This window comes from Siphateles boraxobius, unplaced genomic scaffold (genome assembly GCF_051911475.1).
Source record: "Siphateles boraxobius isolate OS27281-9 unplaced genomic scaffold, OSU_SipBor_1 20, whole genome shotgun sequence".
NCBI lineage: Eukaryota > Metazoa > Chordata > Actinopteri > Cypriniformes > Leuciscidae > Siphateles > Siphateles boraxobius.
This window is the reverse complement of record NW_027508811.1, coordinates 10,687,424-10,707,681: the sequence shown is the minus strand read 5'-3', so window position 1 is coordinate 10,707,681 and position 20,258 is coordinate 10,687,424. Positions and strand designations below refer to the sequence as shown.

At 42.3% G+C, this 20,258-nt stretch overlaps 1 protein-coding gene across 6 annotated transcripts in view; it reads right to left on the bottom strand.

Moving 5' to 3' along the window:
- The window catches only part of syt14a (synaptotagmin XIVa), a 69,739-nt gene that overhangs the window by 20,478 nt on the left and 29,003 nt on the right, over nt 1–20,258 (bottom strand). For 3 of the 6 annotated variants that reach the window (XM_077236685.1, XM_077236680.1, XM_077236682.1), the window contains exons 1-3: nt 13,019–13,851; nt 5,584–5,808; nt 632–903 (exon numbers count right to left, since the gene is read on the bottom strand). In XM_077236685.1, coding sequence (XP_077092800.1) covers nt 632–903; nt 5,584–5,808; nt 13,019–13,520 — 999 coding nt within the window. In that variant the 5' untranslated portion in view covers nt 13,521–13,851. Of the gene's footprint in view, nt 1–631; nt 904–5,583; nt 5,809–13,018; nt 13,852–18,622; nt 18,776–20,258 lie in introns of those variants that run through there. The other 3 variants (XM_077236683.1, XM_077236684.1, XM_077236681.1) reach the window with 2 other exon arrangements.

Here is a 20,258-nt window from a genome sequence, read left to right as displayed (position 1 = left end):
GATTCCATACGTGCTTCATGACGCACAACGCAGGGGCGTTCCCGCAGCGTTTGACGCAGCTCGAAGTTCCCTTGAAAGGGAACTTCGAGTGTGTGACCAGCCTTACGTCGTTGTATGGGAAATGCACCACTGTATGATTTCTAGAGCTGATATAGGGCAATTTGTTCAGCAGATAGATGTAAGCTTCGATATGATTGAATCATCCATGCCTTCTAGGAATAACATGATACAAAAAATATCATGAATGATGCAATACCAGCTTCAGATTTCATCATTCATTGTTTTGCCTAAAAAGGAAGTACTGTTCAAACCCAATTCATAGATTTATTCATAGATCCAGTCAAAGATGTATTTTAATCATTTCGGGTTTAAATTGAGACCCCTTTTCTTTATAACTCACATATCCTCCGCCATTCAAATCAAAGGTCGTATATAATGACCCGCTAGCATATCTTGAAAACTAGAGCCAATCAACAATTTTAAGCATCATTTTAGTTCTCAGTGACTTAGAATTAGTTTGATTAGTTTAATCAGAAAGTTTAACTACATTTATTTCATAATCATTTTGGCTGTAGACCAGTGTTATTGTAGGTAAGTATTTTGGTAAGTACTTCATTGCTCAAACACTCACCTCTGGGCTGAGTACAGCTGTGCTGTCGCTGGGTACATCTTCTTCATAGCCCTTGTTAAGGAAACTCTCTGTTTCCTGTGCTTCACTGACCTCGCTTGGACATTTCCCATAGCTGTGTCTAGGGCTCTCACTCCCATGGGAAAGGTCACATTTGGCATCGCCCAGGTCAGAGGGTGTGCACGACATACGTGGTGACCCATCCTCATCCTGATAGGGCGGAGGCTGCAGCTCGTCCAATGGCGGAGTCCGCCTCATCCGCTGGATACAGTTTACTGATGTAGGGCAAAGTGAAAGTGCATTTAGTGTTATTTAGCTTAATGTTCTCAATATTCAATATCAAAAACTTAAAGCGTAGGACATGAAATGGCAAATATCATCTTAAGTGGCTTAGAAAGTGCATCAGTTGGAGTGACAATATGACATTATATTAAGTTTAGATTTATGCTCAACGGCAGAATGATCTCAGAAACTCTAATTCATGTGTCACTCCTACATGAGACTGAAACTGAAGCCTTTGTCTTTAGCAGCACACATCACGACCTAGGCTTGTAATTTATGATACAGCATGCTATATGGTATTCAAAGGTCTCTGGTAAAGTCTAAGAAAAGAGTGGTTCTTTCAACTCAAGAAAAGGTCAAAACTTGGTTTTACACACAGTGTAGACATATTCCTTACACCTGCATCTTCATAAATGATTCAGTTGTCCTTCAAGAAATACAAATCCCTGTATGTGATCAATTAAACAAATTAGCATTTCGAGTTTTAAATGTAGAAAATCAAGGAAATTTGAGGATATATTGATGCTGCTAGTGGCTTTATGAGAATCTGAAATTGAAATAAATTGCAAAGTGTGATGTGATTTACCTGCATGTACTCTACAATATAAACTGCTCTGTAAAGAGAATGAACCAAGTGGCCGTTGCCATGGTAACACGCTACTGGCTAGGACAGGAAGATTTAGCGATCTCATAAATATAGTGCATTCTCTCTCTCTCTCTCTCTCTCTCTCTCTCTCTCTCTCTCTCTCTCTCTCTCTCTCTCTCTCTCTCTCTCTCTCTCTCACACACACAGTTGGAGTGTGGCTGGGATACGTGGTTCTGACTATTGGGCAGAGACACCTCAGACACTGCTGATGCTGGGAATTTTCAAGTTAGTTAAACACACTTTCTTGAAACTGTCCCTCATTCCAGGAAAGTAATTTGCAGCGTTATTTTGTATTGTTTCTAATTTAATGTAATACTTTTCAACGACAGTTTTGTACATTTGCTAGGACTTTTTCAAAACTGTTCACACAGTTCTCCTTACCAACTTTCAACTTGGCACAGCAGTTAATTTCACATTCAAAATGCACTACCAACACACTTAATTTGTGTCTCAAACCAAATCATTCTTCCCAAACACTAGCAAGGGTTGCCAATCAACAAACACACTTTGTCACTCATTACTTTTTTTATTTTCTTTTTACAAATTTACTTATTTGATTACTGACCTAAAAAGAGTGCAGAATCTGAAATAATCCTTGCTTATTTTTAAATCATAATATTTCATTTCAATTTCAGAATCCTAAAATGGAAAAGCACCAAGATATGGAACAGAAGATGAAAACTTAGAATCAAAGTTCACTTTTAATGAGGATGGAGTAAAGAAACATCACTGTTTACAATGATGGAAGAGCACGTCTGTTTGTCTTCTATGTCTCAATGTTGAATGACGTCTTTGATCATAAACTGCAGCATTTTTAACCTCAGGCTATGAACAAGAGCAAGAGAAAATGTCTGTCTGTGTGCATGAGAGAGTATGCCCTCCATCTCTATGATGTTTTGATCAACAAGTCAGACATCTCTCATGATTCAGTTGATTGTCAGTAAAGATGCCATAACTATAATATTCAGTATTGAGGACATCACTGAGTGATTAGTAACATGACATTAATAGCTTGGTTAACTTGATTTCTGGGGGTCATGGACCGAACAAGCTCTTTCCTCGGAATGGCAATGCTAATGCTTTAGAAAAGTATTATATAACCCTCTTTGATTCCAACAGAAAACACTTGGCTCATTTGTAATGAATGTGTGTAAGAATGACAGTATGTGTGCACAACAGTATGGGTTTGTGGTTTTTATGTACTTGTGAGTATTCAAGCAACATGAGTGTGTGAGTGTATATGTAAATGTGTGTGTGTGTGTGTGTGTGTTAGCGCCTCATGTATTATACAGATGGCCTAAGGCTACAGCCTCTCCTGCCTCCAGGAAAACAGCTCAAGAGAAAAGCATGCAGCTCTATCTGTCTCTCTGTGCAGTAGTTCACAGAAGGAGCGGGTGAAATCAGAGAGAAATATCCACCAGCTTCCTTTTTTTTCTTTCTGAAAGCGATTCCCTTTGACACATTTTCATTCTTTCTCCTCATCATCATCCATGATCTTCCTGCTCTGAGCATCTGCAATGATTCCAGTAGGGATTTGGCACGGAATGGAATAAAGACAAATGAATAGACAATTGGAAGTACAAAAAAATAACCCTAATTATTTCATTTACTAATGATCATTGATCATCCGTTGATATAATATCAGACAATCATCTTCCTCCATAACACAGAATAACATCTGATCTTCTCCTGTTCCGTGAGGAGCCAAACAGAGCCAAGAACTCTTATTCTGTTCTCTCATCCTTCATCTTAAGCAAGGAGAAAAAAAAATGTTCTGGCTTATTATGCCCATATGTTTTCTTCTAGAAATGTCCTCATTCACTTGATATCTGATATATTCATGATCTTAAACCCTTTGCTCTCTGTAAGAATCCCTCCTGCCAGAGAAAGTACAATCCACAGTTATTTTTATTAAAAACAGGTTTCAATCAGATTTTTCTACTGTGTCTGTACTGTGTTCTTCAAAAACAAAAAAGGACACTCAGATGTCAAACATCCCAAAGCAGAGGATTTGTAGTTGAGCAGCGCCATCTAGTGGTTTTATTTGGGTTTCAATCTATTTGCTTCACCCACTTTAATACCATTTAAAAGTTTAGGGTCCATAAGATTTTTAGAGGTCCAAGCACCGAAGGTGCTGGAACTCTACTGTGTTTGTCCTACTTTTTTAAATTATACTCCTAGGCAGTTTGTCAGACCTTCACCAAACTTTGCACATGTTAGCTCTAGACAATGCTGGCAAAAAGTTATCAAAGCATTTTGATCTTTTGAACTGTTTAGCAGATACAATTTTGCATGTGTCTCATAAGATCCAGTATGCCTATTATGCCTGGATCTTGTGTGCACAGTACAACCTTATCAAAACTTTGCTTCGCTCATAAAAAGATACATTCTTGAGATTAAGTTTTGACATTGTCCTATCCATGCATCTACAGTAAATGTACATGTTTTATATGAGTCCACACATACACCACATATATTTTGATCAAACCCTAACTTTCAGTGGAGATTCAAGAGGGACTATGCTACAAAAATCACATCATAAGATATGTTTCAATTGGATCGCTATTTGTTCACATGGACCATTGGTGTTTGGACCCTGAAGATTGTCGCTTGCAGCTATATTATTTCTTTTTTAAAAGATAATAATACTTATTCAGCAAGGATGCAATAAACTGATCAAAAGTGACAGTAGAGACATTTATAATGTTAAAAAAAAATGATCTTCCAAACAAATGCTGTTCACAGTTGCCAGAAATATATTAAGCAGCACAACTGTTTTTAAAATTGATAATAATAAGAGCACCACATCATTTTAATGTGTTGGTGTTGGAGAGAAAAGAGCACAATAAAATAAAATCAAAGCATTCCTCCATGCTCTCGAACTCCACAAGCAACCCCAGAGGGACAGACGATGTAGCCAGCTCAAGCACCTGGTTAGACGTTTCGCGAGGCTCGGGCTCCGGGGCGATTGGCTGGCTCGGTCCTCATTTCAGGCTCTGGCTTGTACATCTCAGCTCGCTCAAGCTCTCTGTCTACACTCTGTACTGGGAGCCGCAGTTTACCAGCACTCATTCACAAACTCGACAAAAGTTTCTCGAGGACCTATCTGCACTCGTTTAAGCTGGTATACATGAAGGTGCACAAGGAGAAATCAGGAAAATTAGATTGGCTAGCCCGATGGAGAAATCCAAGGATGTGGTCCTTGAGGCACTGCTCTTCCTGCTCAAGGTATAAGCAGCTGAACAAAGGAAGTCCATCTTTTTTTTTTTTTTTTTTTTACCTTTTATAGAGGGTCTGTTAGTCTGTAACGCGTTGGTGTTGGAGAGCAACGCGCACCACAGGAATGGAAAAACAAGGTAATCTTTGATAATAAACAAAACAAACACACATACATCAACAATAACGGACAATTGAACTAGTGAAACTTAGGGTCTAAATACAGGGAACAAAACTAGATGAACACAGGTGAGCCATAGCAATAAACTAGAACTTGAATAAGTAACCAAGGGAACGGAAACAGAGCAAATAGAGAGAAAAATAAAATAAAACAGAACATAATAGTACGTTACAATCAGTATATTAGAATGATTTCTGAAGGATCATGTGACACTGTAAACTGGAGTAATGGCAGCAGAAAATTCAGCTTTGCCATCCCAGAAATAAATTATATTTTAATATTAAAAAAGAAAACATGTATTTAAAATTGTATAAATATTTAACCATATACCTGTTTTACCGTATTTTTGATCAAATAAATGCAGCCTTGATCATGAGCATAAGAGACTTCTTTCAAAGACATAAAAAAATCTTAAAGACCCCAAACTTTTGAATGGTAGCGTATAAAAAAAAACATCATTCTTAAAATCAACATGATTCTATTTTATCCACAGTGGTCAATCATACCTATAGAAAGCTATTCGCTAGCGATCCTCCTAACAGTATTATTAGTAGAGGTTCAGTTAGCACAGACACAACAAATCCCATATAGCTGTGAGAAAGCCGTTTATTGTGTGAAATGTCAATTTACCATCGTCTGCTGAGGCCTCGCTGCTGTAGCCATCATATTCGGCCGCTAGGGGGCAGTATTTCTTCCGTGTGTCCCAGCCATAGCCCTTCTGGTGGTGTGTGTTAGTCCCCGCTGAGCCCCCCCGGAGAACTTGTGATCGAGACACGGCCTCCTGGTACTGGCCAATCACCTCATCATCACTGTCTGACGACGAGCAGTGGTAGTCTGCATTCACGAAACTCTTATCTGAGAGAGAGAAAGAGTGGAAGAAAAAGTGAAAATGTATTTGTATTGTAAGCACGAGAAGAAAGAAAATCTGTCAACAGCCTATTTATTAGAGATGCACCAATTCCAATTTCCATGGCCGATTCCGATTTCCATTTTTTTTTACATGATCGATTTTTGTCGATTCTGATTTTCTTTCAAAGAATGGCATAGGCCTAGGCTATAGCCTACAAACAAACATCTACATTTCTTCAATGCAAAATCTTATTTTCATACAAAAACAAGTAAAAAGACTAATAAAATAAGAACAAATAAACAAATTTCAAACAACAGCAAAACTAATGGAACAGAATAAAGAGAGTTATGAAATAAACACGGCAAGTTCCCTTTCGAGAGGTCTCTCCTATTGCGTAAGTAGCTTACGCTATGGGAAAACTCCTTTTCTCGAGAATATTGAAGTCTTTATGTAAAACGCATTGCAGCTGCACAGCTGACAGCAATGAACGAAGGAAGCTCGGTCATTGGCTGTGCTGCGGCAACTTGCTCGAACCAATGACGGGGCGACTCTGAATGCGCGACCAATGAGCGCGCTTCGCGCCCGCGCGCGTCAGAGCCCGCCAAGATGGGCGTGGCCAAGAGCTATTTATTGGGCGCCCCGTCATGAGAGTTCTTTAGATTTAATCTCCTTCAGCGAACACCTTCTTCGCTGGATCCTCCGGATTATTGAAGCCTTCGCCACCGTCGAAAAGCATACCAGCGGGATTGATACGAGGACGTCGGCACCTTCAGCCGCCTTCGAACGCCATCCTACTGAGCCATCCGGCGTGCCACACACGCAAGTATCTTTACATCTGTTCGCCCCGCGACACTTGTAAAAGAGCAATTTTCTGAGGCGTTGTTTCAAATGCCTTCCTGCGCGTCGTGCAGAGACCTTCTCCCGGACGGGGATCGTCACATCATCTGCGCTCGCTGCCTGGGCCGGGACCACGCAGAAGCTGCTTTGACCAAGGGCGGATGCCCGGAATGTGATGACCTGGGTCTCTCCGCACTGCGGACTCGCCTCGCCGTTTTCGCCGTGAGCGAGCCCATCGCCCCCACCCCTCTGTTTGAGCCGCGCACTAAGAAAAAGCGCCGCTCACAGAGGCTTCCTGAACCGGAGCTCAGTGACGTCACGCCGAGCCAGTCTCCGCGTGCTTCAACGCCGCTCTTACCTTCCCCACCGCCGGTTCAGTTCACCCAGCCGGACCCACACCCCTCTAGCAGAGCGGTGGGCCTTGTGACTTACGGCGCGTCCGAGGACGATGGGGGAATGGATGACAGCTTGTCCATCGACGCTGCATCGGACGACTGGCCGGGCTCCACTCTCGACCCCGCCCCGTCTTTTTCTTTGTCGCTCTCCTCTGTGGACGGCGCGAAGGAAAGAGGCTACGAGGGAACGCCGCCCCTCGAGGAGGCCGTGGCCAATCATCTCTCCCCGCCCTCCACCACCGGATGGAAAGCCAAAGCTTCCCACCCCTCGAAGCCCTGCCGCACTACTTCTGCTCTCGCCGGTCGCGCCTATGCCGCCGTCGGCCAAGCTGCATCAGCGCTTCACTCAATGGCGGTACTTCAAGTGTTCCAAGCTAAGCTTCTCCGCTCTATGGACGAGTCTGGCCCCGAACCCGAAGCCTTTAAGGACCTACGCAGCGCAACTGATATAGCTCTGCGAGCCACGAAGGCCACCGCCCAGTCTATTGGCCGCGCCATGGCTAATTTGACTGTTCTCGAGCGCCATCTGTGGCTGACTCTGACGGAGATGAAGGACGCGGATAAGGCGCCGTTTCTCTACGCGCCTATCTCCACCAGCGGGCTGTTTGGACCAGCGGTTAAAGGTTTCGCCGAACGCTTCACTGAGGCCCAGAACGCTTCACAAGCTATGCGCCATTTCCTGCCCAAGCGCTCCAGCTCATCGCAGAGCAGACAGAGACCGCCACAGCCGCAGCGGGCTAGAACAGCTCCCACCGCCTCTCAGCCCGCGCCTCATGCTGACGCTCGACGCCGCTCGCGCTCCCACAACCGCAAGCCGCCTCCTGAGCAACGGGGTCCTCGGCCCAAGATTGTGCTGAGCCCTGAGCCTCGAAAGCCGTCCTAGCCACAGGAATGAGAAGAGAGAGTGCGTGTCTCGCAAAAGCCGGACCACTCTCTCTGCAAAAGCTCAAACATTACCCAGTCCCCTTACAGGCGGCTGGAAATGTCCATACAGCAGTCAATGGGCCAGTCACAGAGCTCGCTCACCTGCAAACAAACGCCGTTTTTACGGCGACGCACAGAAAACACAAAAAGAGTCTTTTTCTGCCTGTGTCACTAAGGGTTCACATGTCCACAAAGTGTGCATTTCCAGATACTGTCAAAACAGTGCCAAATTCATTCCCAGCTCAGGCTGCGCGCCCCATGAATGTAGATCACGTGCCTACGGTCATGTACGCACCACTACACACAAGCACTGTTCACACAGTTATGAATTCATCCCCAGTAAAAGCGGGAAACATTATAAAAGTGACGCGTGTGCCTACCACTGTTTATGCACCCCCACTTATAAACACTGTCCTTACAGTGTCAAACACAACCCCAGCTCAGGCTGCGAGTTTTACAGACATAGCGCGCGCTGTTGTAAGCAAACACGCGCCCATTCACTCAGCTGCTCAGCGCGCGCCCGCGCCTCTGAGAGCTACGAGCTCAGGCGATTCGCTGGCCGGGTCCCTACGTCACAGCGGCCCGCCCCTAGCCTGTATTCAGCCCATATCTGTACACGCAGCGGCATGGGAAAACATTCCAGATATGCCGAAATGGGTATTGAATATAGTAAAGCACGGATACTCGCTCCAGTTCGCTCGCAGACCACCACGTTTTACGACTGTGGTCGAGACGAAAGTGAGAAAGGAGTGTTCACAGGTTCTACGCACCGAGGTGCGCAAACTAATAGAAAAGGGCGCTGTGGAAACTGTTCCCCCCTCTATGAGCGAGGCAGGTTTTTACAGCCGCTATTTTCTCGTCCCGAAAAAGGATGGTGGTCTCCGCCCCATCCTAGATCTCAGACACCTGAACAAAGCACTAATGATTCGCTCGTTCAGAATGTTAACAACCAAGCATATCCTCGCGCAAGTACGCCCAGGAGATTGGTTTCTCTCAGTGGATCTGAAAGATGCTTACTTTCACATTCCAATAGCGCCTCATCACAGGCCGTTTCTGAGATTCGCTTTCGAGGGACAGTCTTACCAGTACACAGTACTTCCGTTCGGCCTGTCCCTGGCTCCCCGTACATTCACGAAATGTATGGACGCAGCACTTTCCCCCTTGAGTGCGAAGGGGAGTGCGAATACTGAATTATCTCGACGATTGGCTGGTCCTAGCACAATCAGAGAGTCAGTTAATAACACACAGATCTTGGATTATCAGCCATTTAGAATGCCTGGGTCTAAGAATCAATTTTGCAAAAAGCATACTATCTCCCAGCCAGAGGATTTCTTTCCTGGGAATAGTTCTAGACTCGATGCAAATGACAGCGCGTCTCTCATCAGAGCGCGCGCTCACCATCCGGCGCCTTGCAACATCATTCAGGGCGGGCGCGTGCGCCCCCGTCAAGCGGTTTCAGAGGATGCTCGGTCTCATGGCCTCAGCATCGGCCTTACTCCAGCTAGGATTGTTGCATATGCGCCCTCTCCAACGCTGGCTCAAGAGCCGCGTCCCTACTCACGCGTGGCGTTCGGGCCACTTTTTAATCAGAGCGAACCACGGCTGTATAAAAGCCCTGACGCACTGGAAAGCCGCCGACTGGTACCAGTCAGGCGTGAGTCTGGGTGTGAACACAAGGAGAAAGATGATAACGACAGATGCCTCCAAAATAGGTTGGGGGGCCCTTTACGAGGGCAGGCCTGTCTCCGGCTTTTGGTCAAACCCGGAGAAGCGCCTACACATAAACTGTGGGGAGATGAAAGCGGTCGCTTTGGCCCTCAGAGCCCTGCTTCCACATCTAAAAAACGAACACGTCCTGGTCCGAACGGACAACATGACGGTAGTGTCGTACATAAATCGCCAGGGTGGACTCAGGTCGAGCTCCATGCATTCAATGGCCAGGAGACTCATTTTATGGTCCCAGCACAACTTGCGCTCGCTGAGAGCAGCGCATGTGCCAGGCGCCCTGAACCAGGGGGCAGACATGCTATCCAGAGACAAGATTCTCCCAGGAGAATGGGCTCTCAACCCGCTGATGATTCAATGGTTATGGAAAACCTTTGGCAAAGCGGAGATCGACCTCTTCGCCTCCAAGGAGAACGCGCACTGCTCTCTTTTCTTCACGAAGAGCACGGACGCGCTCGCCCAGAGCTGGCCGAGCCGCCCCTTATATGCCTTTCCCCCGATCGCGATGCTGCCACAGGTCATCAGTCGGGTCAGAGAGGAGAAAAACGCAGTGCTTCTGATAGCCCCACTCTGGAAGAACCAAACATGGTTTCCAGATCTGATGCAAATGCAATCTGCACCACGGCCGATTCCACTGAGGCCAGACCTCCTCAGTCAGGCCAGCGGGATGATATTTCATCCCCGCCCCGATCTGTGGGCCCTTCATGCATGGCCCCTCAACGGGTTCCCAGGAACCTCACGAGCGGAGCGCTAAAAACCATCGCTGAGGCGCGGGCGCCCTCCACGAGACGCTTATATGCCCAGAAATGGAAAGTGTTCAGTGACTGGTGTAATGCCAAGGGCCTGAACCCTGAGACATGCGAGATTACGAACGTACTCGCTTTTCTACAAGGGCTTCTGGAGGCGGGCCGCACCCCCTCCACGCTCAAAGTATATGTGGCGGCCATCACAGCGTCACACAACCCTGTAATGGAACGTCCATTGGGAAGAAACAACCTAATTATTCGTTTCCTAAGGGGCGCTAGGAGGATGAACCCTTTACGCCCCCCCTCAGTGCCGATCTGGGACCTAGCTACTGTCCTAGACGCTCTTAAAGGGCCCCCGTTCGAACCAATCCGAACCGTGCACCTTAAACAGCTCTCGCTCAAGACTGCGCTCTTGCTGGCACTCGCCTCGGTCAAGAGAGTGGGCGACCTCCACGCGCTTTCGACAAGCGCTGCCTACCTAGAATTCGGACCTAACGACTGCAGGGTCGTCCTTTGACCGAAACATGGGTATATTCCTAAAGTGCTCACCACTCCCTTCAGAGCACAGGTTATCTCCCTAACTGCGCTATCGTCTCCAGCAGACGAACACGACGCTAATCTACTCTGCCCCGTTAGGGCTCTCAGAGTGTATTTGGAGCGTTCTGCCCTATTCAGACAGACAGAACAACTGTTTGTATGCTTTGGCGGCCGTACGAAAGGTTCCGCCGTTTCAAAGCAGAGAATCTCTCACTGGATAGTTGAGGCTATAGCGCTGGCTTATGAAGCTAAGGGACTTCAATGCCCCTGGGGAGTCAAAGCACACTCCACCAGGAGTGTGGCTTCTTCCTGGGCATGGTCGAGCGGGATACCGATCGAGGATATTTGTGCGGCGGCAGGCTGGGCCTCACCGTCCACATTTATCAGGTTCTACAACCTACAGGTCCCGACATTGCATTCCAATGTACTATCAGCATGATACTAGTTGAACTACGAGTTCGTATCTAGATTATGTATGTGCTTGTGCCTTCTAGCCACTCTGTATTTTTCCCACATATAAAGCTCGCCTCTGCCAGCTAGTTGGATGATAACTTTGCTTTTCAGCTCAGGCACCTGCCTCTGGCTATCATAAGGCGAAGTTCAGCACGCACGGCGTTTTGCATGGTGTTCCCATAGCGTAAGCTACTTACGCAATAGGAGAGACCTCTCGAAAGGGAACGACTCGGTTACTAACGTAACCTGCGTTACACGTAACACGCGTAACATGAGTATTGCGTAAGCTGCCGTGCTTGTGCTTGGTTAGTTCGCTTCAGTCGTTTTAACCTAAAGAACTCTCATGACGGGGCGCCCAATAAATAGCTCTTGGCCACGCCCATCTTGGCGGGCTCTGACGCGCGCGGGCGCGAAGCGCGCTCATTGGTCGCACATTCAGAGTCGCCCCGTCATTGGTTCGAGCAAGTTGCCGCAGCACAGCCAATGACCGAGCTTCCTTCGTTCATTGCTGTCAGCTGTGCAGCTGCAATGCGTTTTACATAAAGACTTCAATATTCTCGAGAAAAGGAGTTTTCCCATAGTACTTACGCAATACTCGTTCCCTCCTCTCAGGGAACCGAGGTTACGTTAGTAACCGAGTCGTTATTTTAGGTGGGTATACAGTAGGCTATATTCAGGTAAGAAATACTACAGAAATGAAAGTAATCAAATGTAAAATAACACTGGATAGTCGTCATGGTGTTCTTCATTGGGCCGATCATACGGAAAATCGTCCGATTACGGTCATTGGGCGGTCATGGTGCATCTCTACTATTTATTCATTTTAGCACTGGCATATCACCAAATAAAAGTGGAATTGCATATACTACATACTACACACACACACACACACACACACACACACACACACACACACACACACACACACACCATAGGCTATATATATAATATATATATATATATATATATATATATATATATATATATAAAATTCTTCACTGAACATACAAATCTAATCAACAGAAAACCTATGTGTCATAAATTATTTTCATTTCCAGGCCTATCATTTCAGTAACTGCAAACAAACACCACAAAGCAGATAAACATCTTCCTTCGTCCTTTGTCACAAACACTAGAGGGCGATATGGTTTAACAATAAAAACACATTCTCACATAACATGGAACTCAAAGAATGTACATGCAGGTAATACGGTAATATGTATATCCTCTTTAAGCCAAAATTCTCAATTAACATCTGTGAAAGTTCATTTAGAGAGGCCAAGCATTAATAATACCAAGGAAGAAAAACAAATCCCCTGTACTTTTACACAGAAAGAGAAACAAAAGAGTGACAGGAAGAAGAGCATAAAACGCAGTGAGTTCAAGGCTTCTCATAGAGATAAAATGTAGGGAAAAACAGAATTTTGACCGCAGCAGAAATCATTCCCAGCAGATGACAGACATGACAGATCAGTGCAGTTCGAAAGAGTCCCACGCAGTTTTAAAAGAAAGAAAAGATTGTGACTCTCTTTTTTGGACAAAGTCATCTAATGAGGTTCAGAGAGTGGAAGGAAAAGTTAGCAGCTTCATTCTCTCACCTCCAGCACGTCTCTCCCTATTGCTAGATTTCTTCTTCTCACAAGCATCCACTGGGCTTCTAGATGTTTTTAATTTAGTGGACCCGGTTCTTTCTTTAACACAGGATCCATTTGCGTGAGGAGTCTGTGAGAGGTCACTTTCTGTAGAGGTCTCAGTTGACAGCAATGAACCATTGTCGTCGCCTGCAGTCTGAGGCTGAGGGTCCTTCGCTAGGCCAGATGCAGCCTGGGTCTGGATTTCAGTCCTACGAAGAAAAGGATCTCTCTCCTGGGCCTGCCGTGCTGCAGCCTCTTTCTCTTCTGCCTCTTTCTTACGAATCCTCTTCAGCTCTTCAGCCTGGACTTTGTGAATGATGGTGTTCACATGCTCGGCGAGTTCTCCGCTCACTGTGTACGTGACGTCGCTCAGCGCATAAGCCAAGTCATCGACCTTCTCTGTCACTGATTCCAACATGGCAGACATGGAGGGGAGACTTTGCTGGAAGCTCTTAAAAAATGCCATGTTGCCGTTTTGATTTAATTGCTCAGTTTATGATTTATCTGAAATGTCCAATTTTCCAGGCCAGTTTTAAATTTATCATCGATGGAACAGTCATTTCAAAATCCTCCATAAACAAAATGTATTTACATCATAGACTACTTTAAATCTACAGTTAAAAACTATTTCAAATGGCGAAAAATATTGTAAACAAAATTTATCTGAACACCTGAAAAAAGAAAGAAAAATGAAAAACAAATCATCGTTAAATAACACATAATTTCCATATTCATAAAATCATGATTCATAAAACAACTAAATAACAGTACACAAAAGTCTCCCAGGAGGTGAGAAATCCCAGCATGCTCTGCCAAACAACTGCTACACAGGTGAAGTGAGTCAGAGATCAAATCTCTCACCATTACAACAGTAATTTATGCTTTTCCAAAATCCACCAGAAACCACACACAGACTGAACCAGGAACGAACCAATTTGCCTCTGAACACAATCAGATGTGCGTATGTTACGATGCATAATTGTAATTATATATAATGATTGTAGTTTATGCAGCTGTAATGCATGCAGCAGATGGTTCAGGGAACCACAGACACCAGGTTCAGAGTTTTCGTGGACGTGTCCAGCATGTTTCGATTTGGCAGAAAACACGTAGATGTTCCCCTGAGACAGAGGGCAAATGAGTTCTGTTCATATTTTTTAGACAGAACACCACAAGGGAGGTTCTTTCTGGCAGGGTGTAAGGTTGAATACACCCATCATATAAAACAGTGCAGAGGAGGGTGCCCATAATACCTAAATTACCTGACATCCACTTTGACAGTGACAGAGGAATCATGACTAGCATCCATGCAGCACTTCAGAGCAAAGACATGAAAACGGCCAGTGTGGCATTACCCTCGACTGGCACAGCCAATCAGACATACAGCAAAGCAAAAAACTAAATGACTACAGGTGACATTACAAACCGTCACAGTCAGTCAGTGAACATTCACACCTAAACACAATTTAATAATTGTAAATTTTACAATTACAATTAATGTAAATTTTACAAAAAGTAAATAAAAAATTTACTATCAAATATAAGTTGTATTTTGTGTTCTGCGTATACAGCGACATAATGTAACACACATTATCCTCGTTGTTCTCATCTGGTTTTCACACAGGACCCAAATTCATTGCACCAATGCTGGGAATGCTAGTTTGCAAGTTTGGAATGCAAGTTTGGGATCAGAAATAAAGAAAAAAATGAGAGATTAATACGGAAATGGTGCATTAAATGGATCAAAAGTGAAGACTTTTACACAAAGCCATTGAATAAAAAAATATATATATTTCAAATAAAGGCTGTTTTTTTTTGTTTACTATGCAAAAAAAAAATTATTATAATAAAATCACAGTTTCCACAAAAATTTTTAATTGATAAAAAAAATTTATTATACAATTTATTATGTTTTCATCATTTATAATAATAAAAAATGTTTCATGAGCACCCAATCAGCATATTAAAATGATTTATCAAGGATCATGTGACACTGAAGACAATATTAACAATATTACTGATTTTACTGTATTTTTCAAATAAATGCAGCCTTGCTGAGCATAAGCCACTTTCAAAAACATTAAAAATATGTAAGGGATAATGTACATCCAGCCAGTTGTTATCTCAGAATAAACCCGACGGTGATCAGGCATGAGCTTGAAGGGGTTCATTCTGAGATAACAACAGGCTGGACGTACACTATCCCACTTATTACTCAGCTACGTGCCACATAAGTAAATAATTAGACAATAAATATTGATCTGACTCTAAATATTTGATTAGGATTTTAAACGCAAAGCCTCCACGGAGAGAGCAGTTGCTAGCGTGGCAAGTTCAAACTAGACAGCCATTTAAGGGATACGGTATAGTCATACCACTTATTACACAGCATTTTGCGACATAAATAATTATGGGGATAAGAGATACGGATTTGAGATGAAAACTATTTTAAAATCGTACATGTTTGTTATCTTATAATTAGGGATGCACAGATATGAAAATATTTGCAGATACTGATTACTGATAATTCTTTATATTTGAAAGCCGATTACCGATGTTGCACTTAACTGTATTTTCCTTTTTTGAAGTGTTTTCCATCATATTTAAAGCAATTCAAACCATCAACTTTAATTTATCGGGCAAATTTTCTTATACGATACCAAATTCGTGGCCGATATATTGTGCATCCCTACTTATAATCCAACAGTGTACAAAACAATAGTCGCAAAAATGGCAGCAGCTGCGTTTGTATGAAACAAGTTTGTTATCGGGGAATAACATATCACTGGATGGCGCGTTTGACCAATCAGAATCAAGTATTCCACAGAGTCGTGTAATAAATAATAAATATACCAACCCCAAGCTTTTAAATGGAATGGTGTTGTCTTTTATTGTAATTGCATTTTATATTTGCTTTCAGCATTGTTTTTCTCTGCTGTTCACATGGCCCTAGAATAACAGACATGCAACTGACTTGGCAGTAAACGAAGAACCACTGCACTACGCTACATGACAATTTCATGTTTAATACACATCTATGTTTATTGTGCTTCACCAGGTAAAATAAGTGCAAACATACATATCCATTAAATGACATTCTGATCATGCCACTGATTCTGTTGCTGAGCAGAGTTATGTAAAGCCCTGTGTGTGGGCAGCACAATGATGCCATGGATCCAGAACCTGTCTGTAGGATGTGTGTGTGGGCATTAAGTGCCCCTGTCAACTGTATAAGTGCGTAGGTGTGATTGAGTGCTTCATGTTTTAAACAAAAGGTAGTTGTATGTACAAATGTGTAAGGTTCATTGAGTTTATTCACGCCAGTTTTAGTGTGTGGATGTGTGTGTGTGTGTGTGTATGTGTGTGTGCATGTATACTGACAATGTGGACATTTGATCCTGAGTGTGTTTGGATTTCTGCCCAGATTTTCTCTCAGGGCTGTTACATGATCCCCTTGATTTTCACACACACACACACACACACACACACACACATATACGATTGATCTAATAATTGGCCAGTGGCATCTGTCCTCTCCGATCGATGTCCTGCGCTGAAGATCACAAGCTTAACCAGTTCCGCACGTCACCGTGTCTGACAGACAAACAGGAAGGAGTTTACAGCCTATCCCAGAATTGCAAAACACCAAATCGTGTCAAACAAACAACTTCAAGGCCTAAGTGTTGCTAATTAAGCTCTGTTAGTAATTCTCACAGACTCTAATCTGGAGTTTAGTAGATAATTACCTCTCTGGAGATTGTCACGCAGTGTTTGGGAATTTGGACTCATGTTATCCTGGATCTCTCAGCTTCAAAAACTTCACAATTTGGTCTCAGTAGTTACAGAATGTAATGAACAGTGTTGGGGGTAACGCGTTATAAATAACGTGCATTAGGCTACGTAATAATATTACTTTTCTGGAGTAACGAGTAAAGTAACGCATTACTTTATAAATTTACACATTAATATTTGAGTAATAGTAAACTCAAGAGTTTTGATCTATTGGAATAAACTTGTACATTTATTTATGCCATGTGAAATCTTTCACATTTTATAGCTGACTGATTCTATGTTTAATTGGGGATGTTGTTTGTTCTCTAATATCATCCTATTGTTCTCTAAGTTATTAAACATTTTAAATGTTTAAGGTATGTCTTTTGTCTAATATAACATTTCATAATGCCAATTATCTATCCTATATTACACTCTTTTATTATCACAATGGAGAGTGAATTTACTTTATGCAGTCCATAGTCTACCCACAAGTACAAAAATAACAGTGTTTTTAAAAGAAAATGAAGGTGTAGGTTATAGGCTGTTGTTGATTGCATTACTGTGTTAAACAATAGTACAAGAACTTCAGAAAAAGTAAAAAGAAAAAAGAAAACGAAAAAAAGAGAGAAAGAGATGGCCTGAAAGATATCAAGCCATAGCCAGGTAAGAAAAAGTAACTGAAAAGTAACGCAAAAGTAACGCAACGCATCACTTTCCATAAAAAGTAACTAAGTAATGTAATTAGTTATTTTTTGGGGAGTAACTCAATATTGTAATGCATTACTTTTAAAAGTAACTTTCCCCAACACTGGTTATGAAGTTATTTTAATCTAAAGGATTAAAAAACATTTTTTTTAATTAACGACCGCTACTGTGACAAAAATACCAGTGTGAAGAGTTCAACACACACTCAAGCACTTACAGCTATGGTGATGATCCATACTGTGCTGTACATCCGGCATTTCTGTTACTCTTCGTTTTAACTAAACCAGTTCACCCCGGAGAAAAAAAAAAATATTCCCTTTTGAACTACTAATATCTGTAGTTACAAAACAAAAACTTCCTATATAGTCGGCCTTAAAAGTATTTTGGACACTTCTGTCATTGCATTAGATTCAAAACACCAAACCAAACAATCTTTTTTTAAATAGAAGTATGAAGTAAGTTCCCCTAAAGTTCACACTTTTTCCAAGGTCTATTTCAATATATACTACAGTTCAAAAGTTTGGGGCTTGTCAGAAAAATACAGTAAAGACAGTAATATTGTAAAATATTATTAAAAATAATATTCTTGTATTTTAACATATTCAAAATGTATGTTATGGCAAAGCTGAATTTTCAGCATCATTACTCCATTCTTCAGTGTCACATGATCCTTCAGAAATCATTCTAATATGCTGATTTGCTGCTCAAGAAACATTTCTTATTATTATCAATGTTGAAAACACTTGTGCAGCTTCATATTTTTGTGTAAACCGTGATACTTTTTTTCAGTATTCTTTGGTGAAAAGAAAGTTCAAAAGAACAGCATTTATTTGAAATAGAAATCTTCCTGACCAAAACATTTTGAATGGTAGTGTATACATTTCATTATTTATTATAAATTATAAGCATGGCTTAAGCGTTCAAATCCAGGGTTCTCTGTATGACACACACACACACACACACACACACACACACACACACACACACACACACACACACACACACACACACACACACACACACACACACACACACACACACACACACACACACACACACACACACACACACACAAAAACAAGCCCAAACCTGCTGCTTCTGTGCTCTTCCTGTACTGGTCAAGGCTGGGCAGTTGGTTGGCACTCTCAAGGGACAGTTTGTTATTGAGGTAAAGAAAGAGTACAATCACAAGAAAGATGAACACGCCAATGCCAGACAAGAACCCCAAAGCCTCAGGAGACACTGTAGAGAGAAAGAGAAATTAATTTACTACTACAATAAGGGACATTGAAAATGAGAGAGAGAGAGAGAGAGAGAGAGAGAGAGAGAGAGAGAGAGAGAGAGAGAGAGAGAGAGAGAGAGAGAGAGAGAGAGAGAGAGAGAGAGAGAGAGAGAGAGAGATGATAGAAAGATACAATATAGAAAGAATTTCCATGACCTTTCCAGTTGGTTGGGGTAACAGGATCAGCATTTAAATTATAATGCAATTCAAATTTGGCTTCTATTAAAATTTTTCTTTCCTTGACTTTTCCAGGCCTGGAAAACCAAATTTAAAATCCAGGTTTACCGTGACAGTGAGAACTTTTATAAATATTATTCAGTACTTTTGAAGCAGGTTTCTGCCTGATCTAGGATGAATCAACCGTTAAATCAATCATATAATAGAAAGACATTAGTCCAGCCATTACTCAGAGAAAGAGACCAGCAATGCAGAAACAGACCAATTAGAAATGTTCACAATGAGTGAAAAGGGTTTGACCTAACCACCTTCCTTTATTAATTAAAAACACCAACCACAAAAATATATATAATGTAACTGCTCTGTGTGGCCACATATTCCAGGATGACAGAGGGAAATGACCCGATTCCAGACGGCTAATTACTCACTTCGAGAAGAAATAAACTTACCAGCGATGATTTCTGCACTGAACTGTATCACAGCTTTGTGTGAGTGGATTTGACTCTAAAGCTCCACACACACACACACACACACACACACACACACACACACACACACACACACACACACACACACACACACACACACACACACACACACACACACACACACACACACACACACACACACACACACACACACACACACACATTCTGCAAGAGTAGGTGTGAATTATTCACACAAATTATGCTATGTGATTCTGTCCCATCTCTGTCCCTCAGGATGGCAGTTTTAGTGCTGCTGTCTGACAGGAACAGAGTGAAATATTAAAAGGAGAAATCCTTCCATTTTGAACCACTTTAATTTGTGTTTTAATCTATTAAATCACTTTATTACAGCTATCTAGAATATGTGGTTCTGACTGGTCAATCACAACACTGAGTGATCTTGTATCACTTTCCAATTCAAAATAAAATCTGTTTTATCTCTGGGCTGCTGGTTAAAAGATAATAAAAATGTTACCATGAGCTACAAATATACCATAGAAAATCTTATTATGGCTGTAACGTCAGGGACAACTGTAACACTACTAATGAAAAATGACTAATAAATTATACTACAGATTTATTGATGATAAGATTTAAATTTGTAAATGCGTCCGAGGTCCAATCAGGATAAGATGAGGTCAAAAGTCATTAACGACACTGTTAATGCAGAATGGAGAGAATCCATTATGTTCCATTCCAGAGTGTGGAAAAAAAATAAATAAAAGCAATGTAATGATCTTTGTTACATAACAGCAGCACTTAACCATGGCAACAGAGC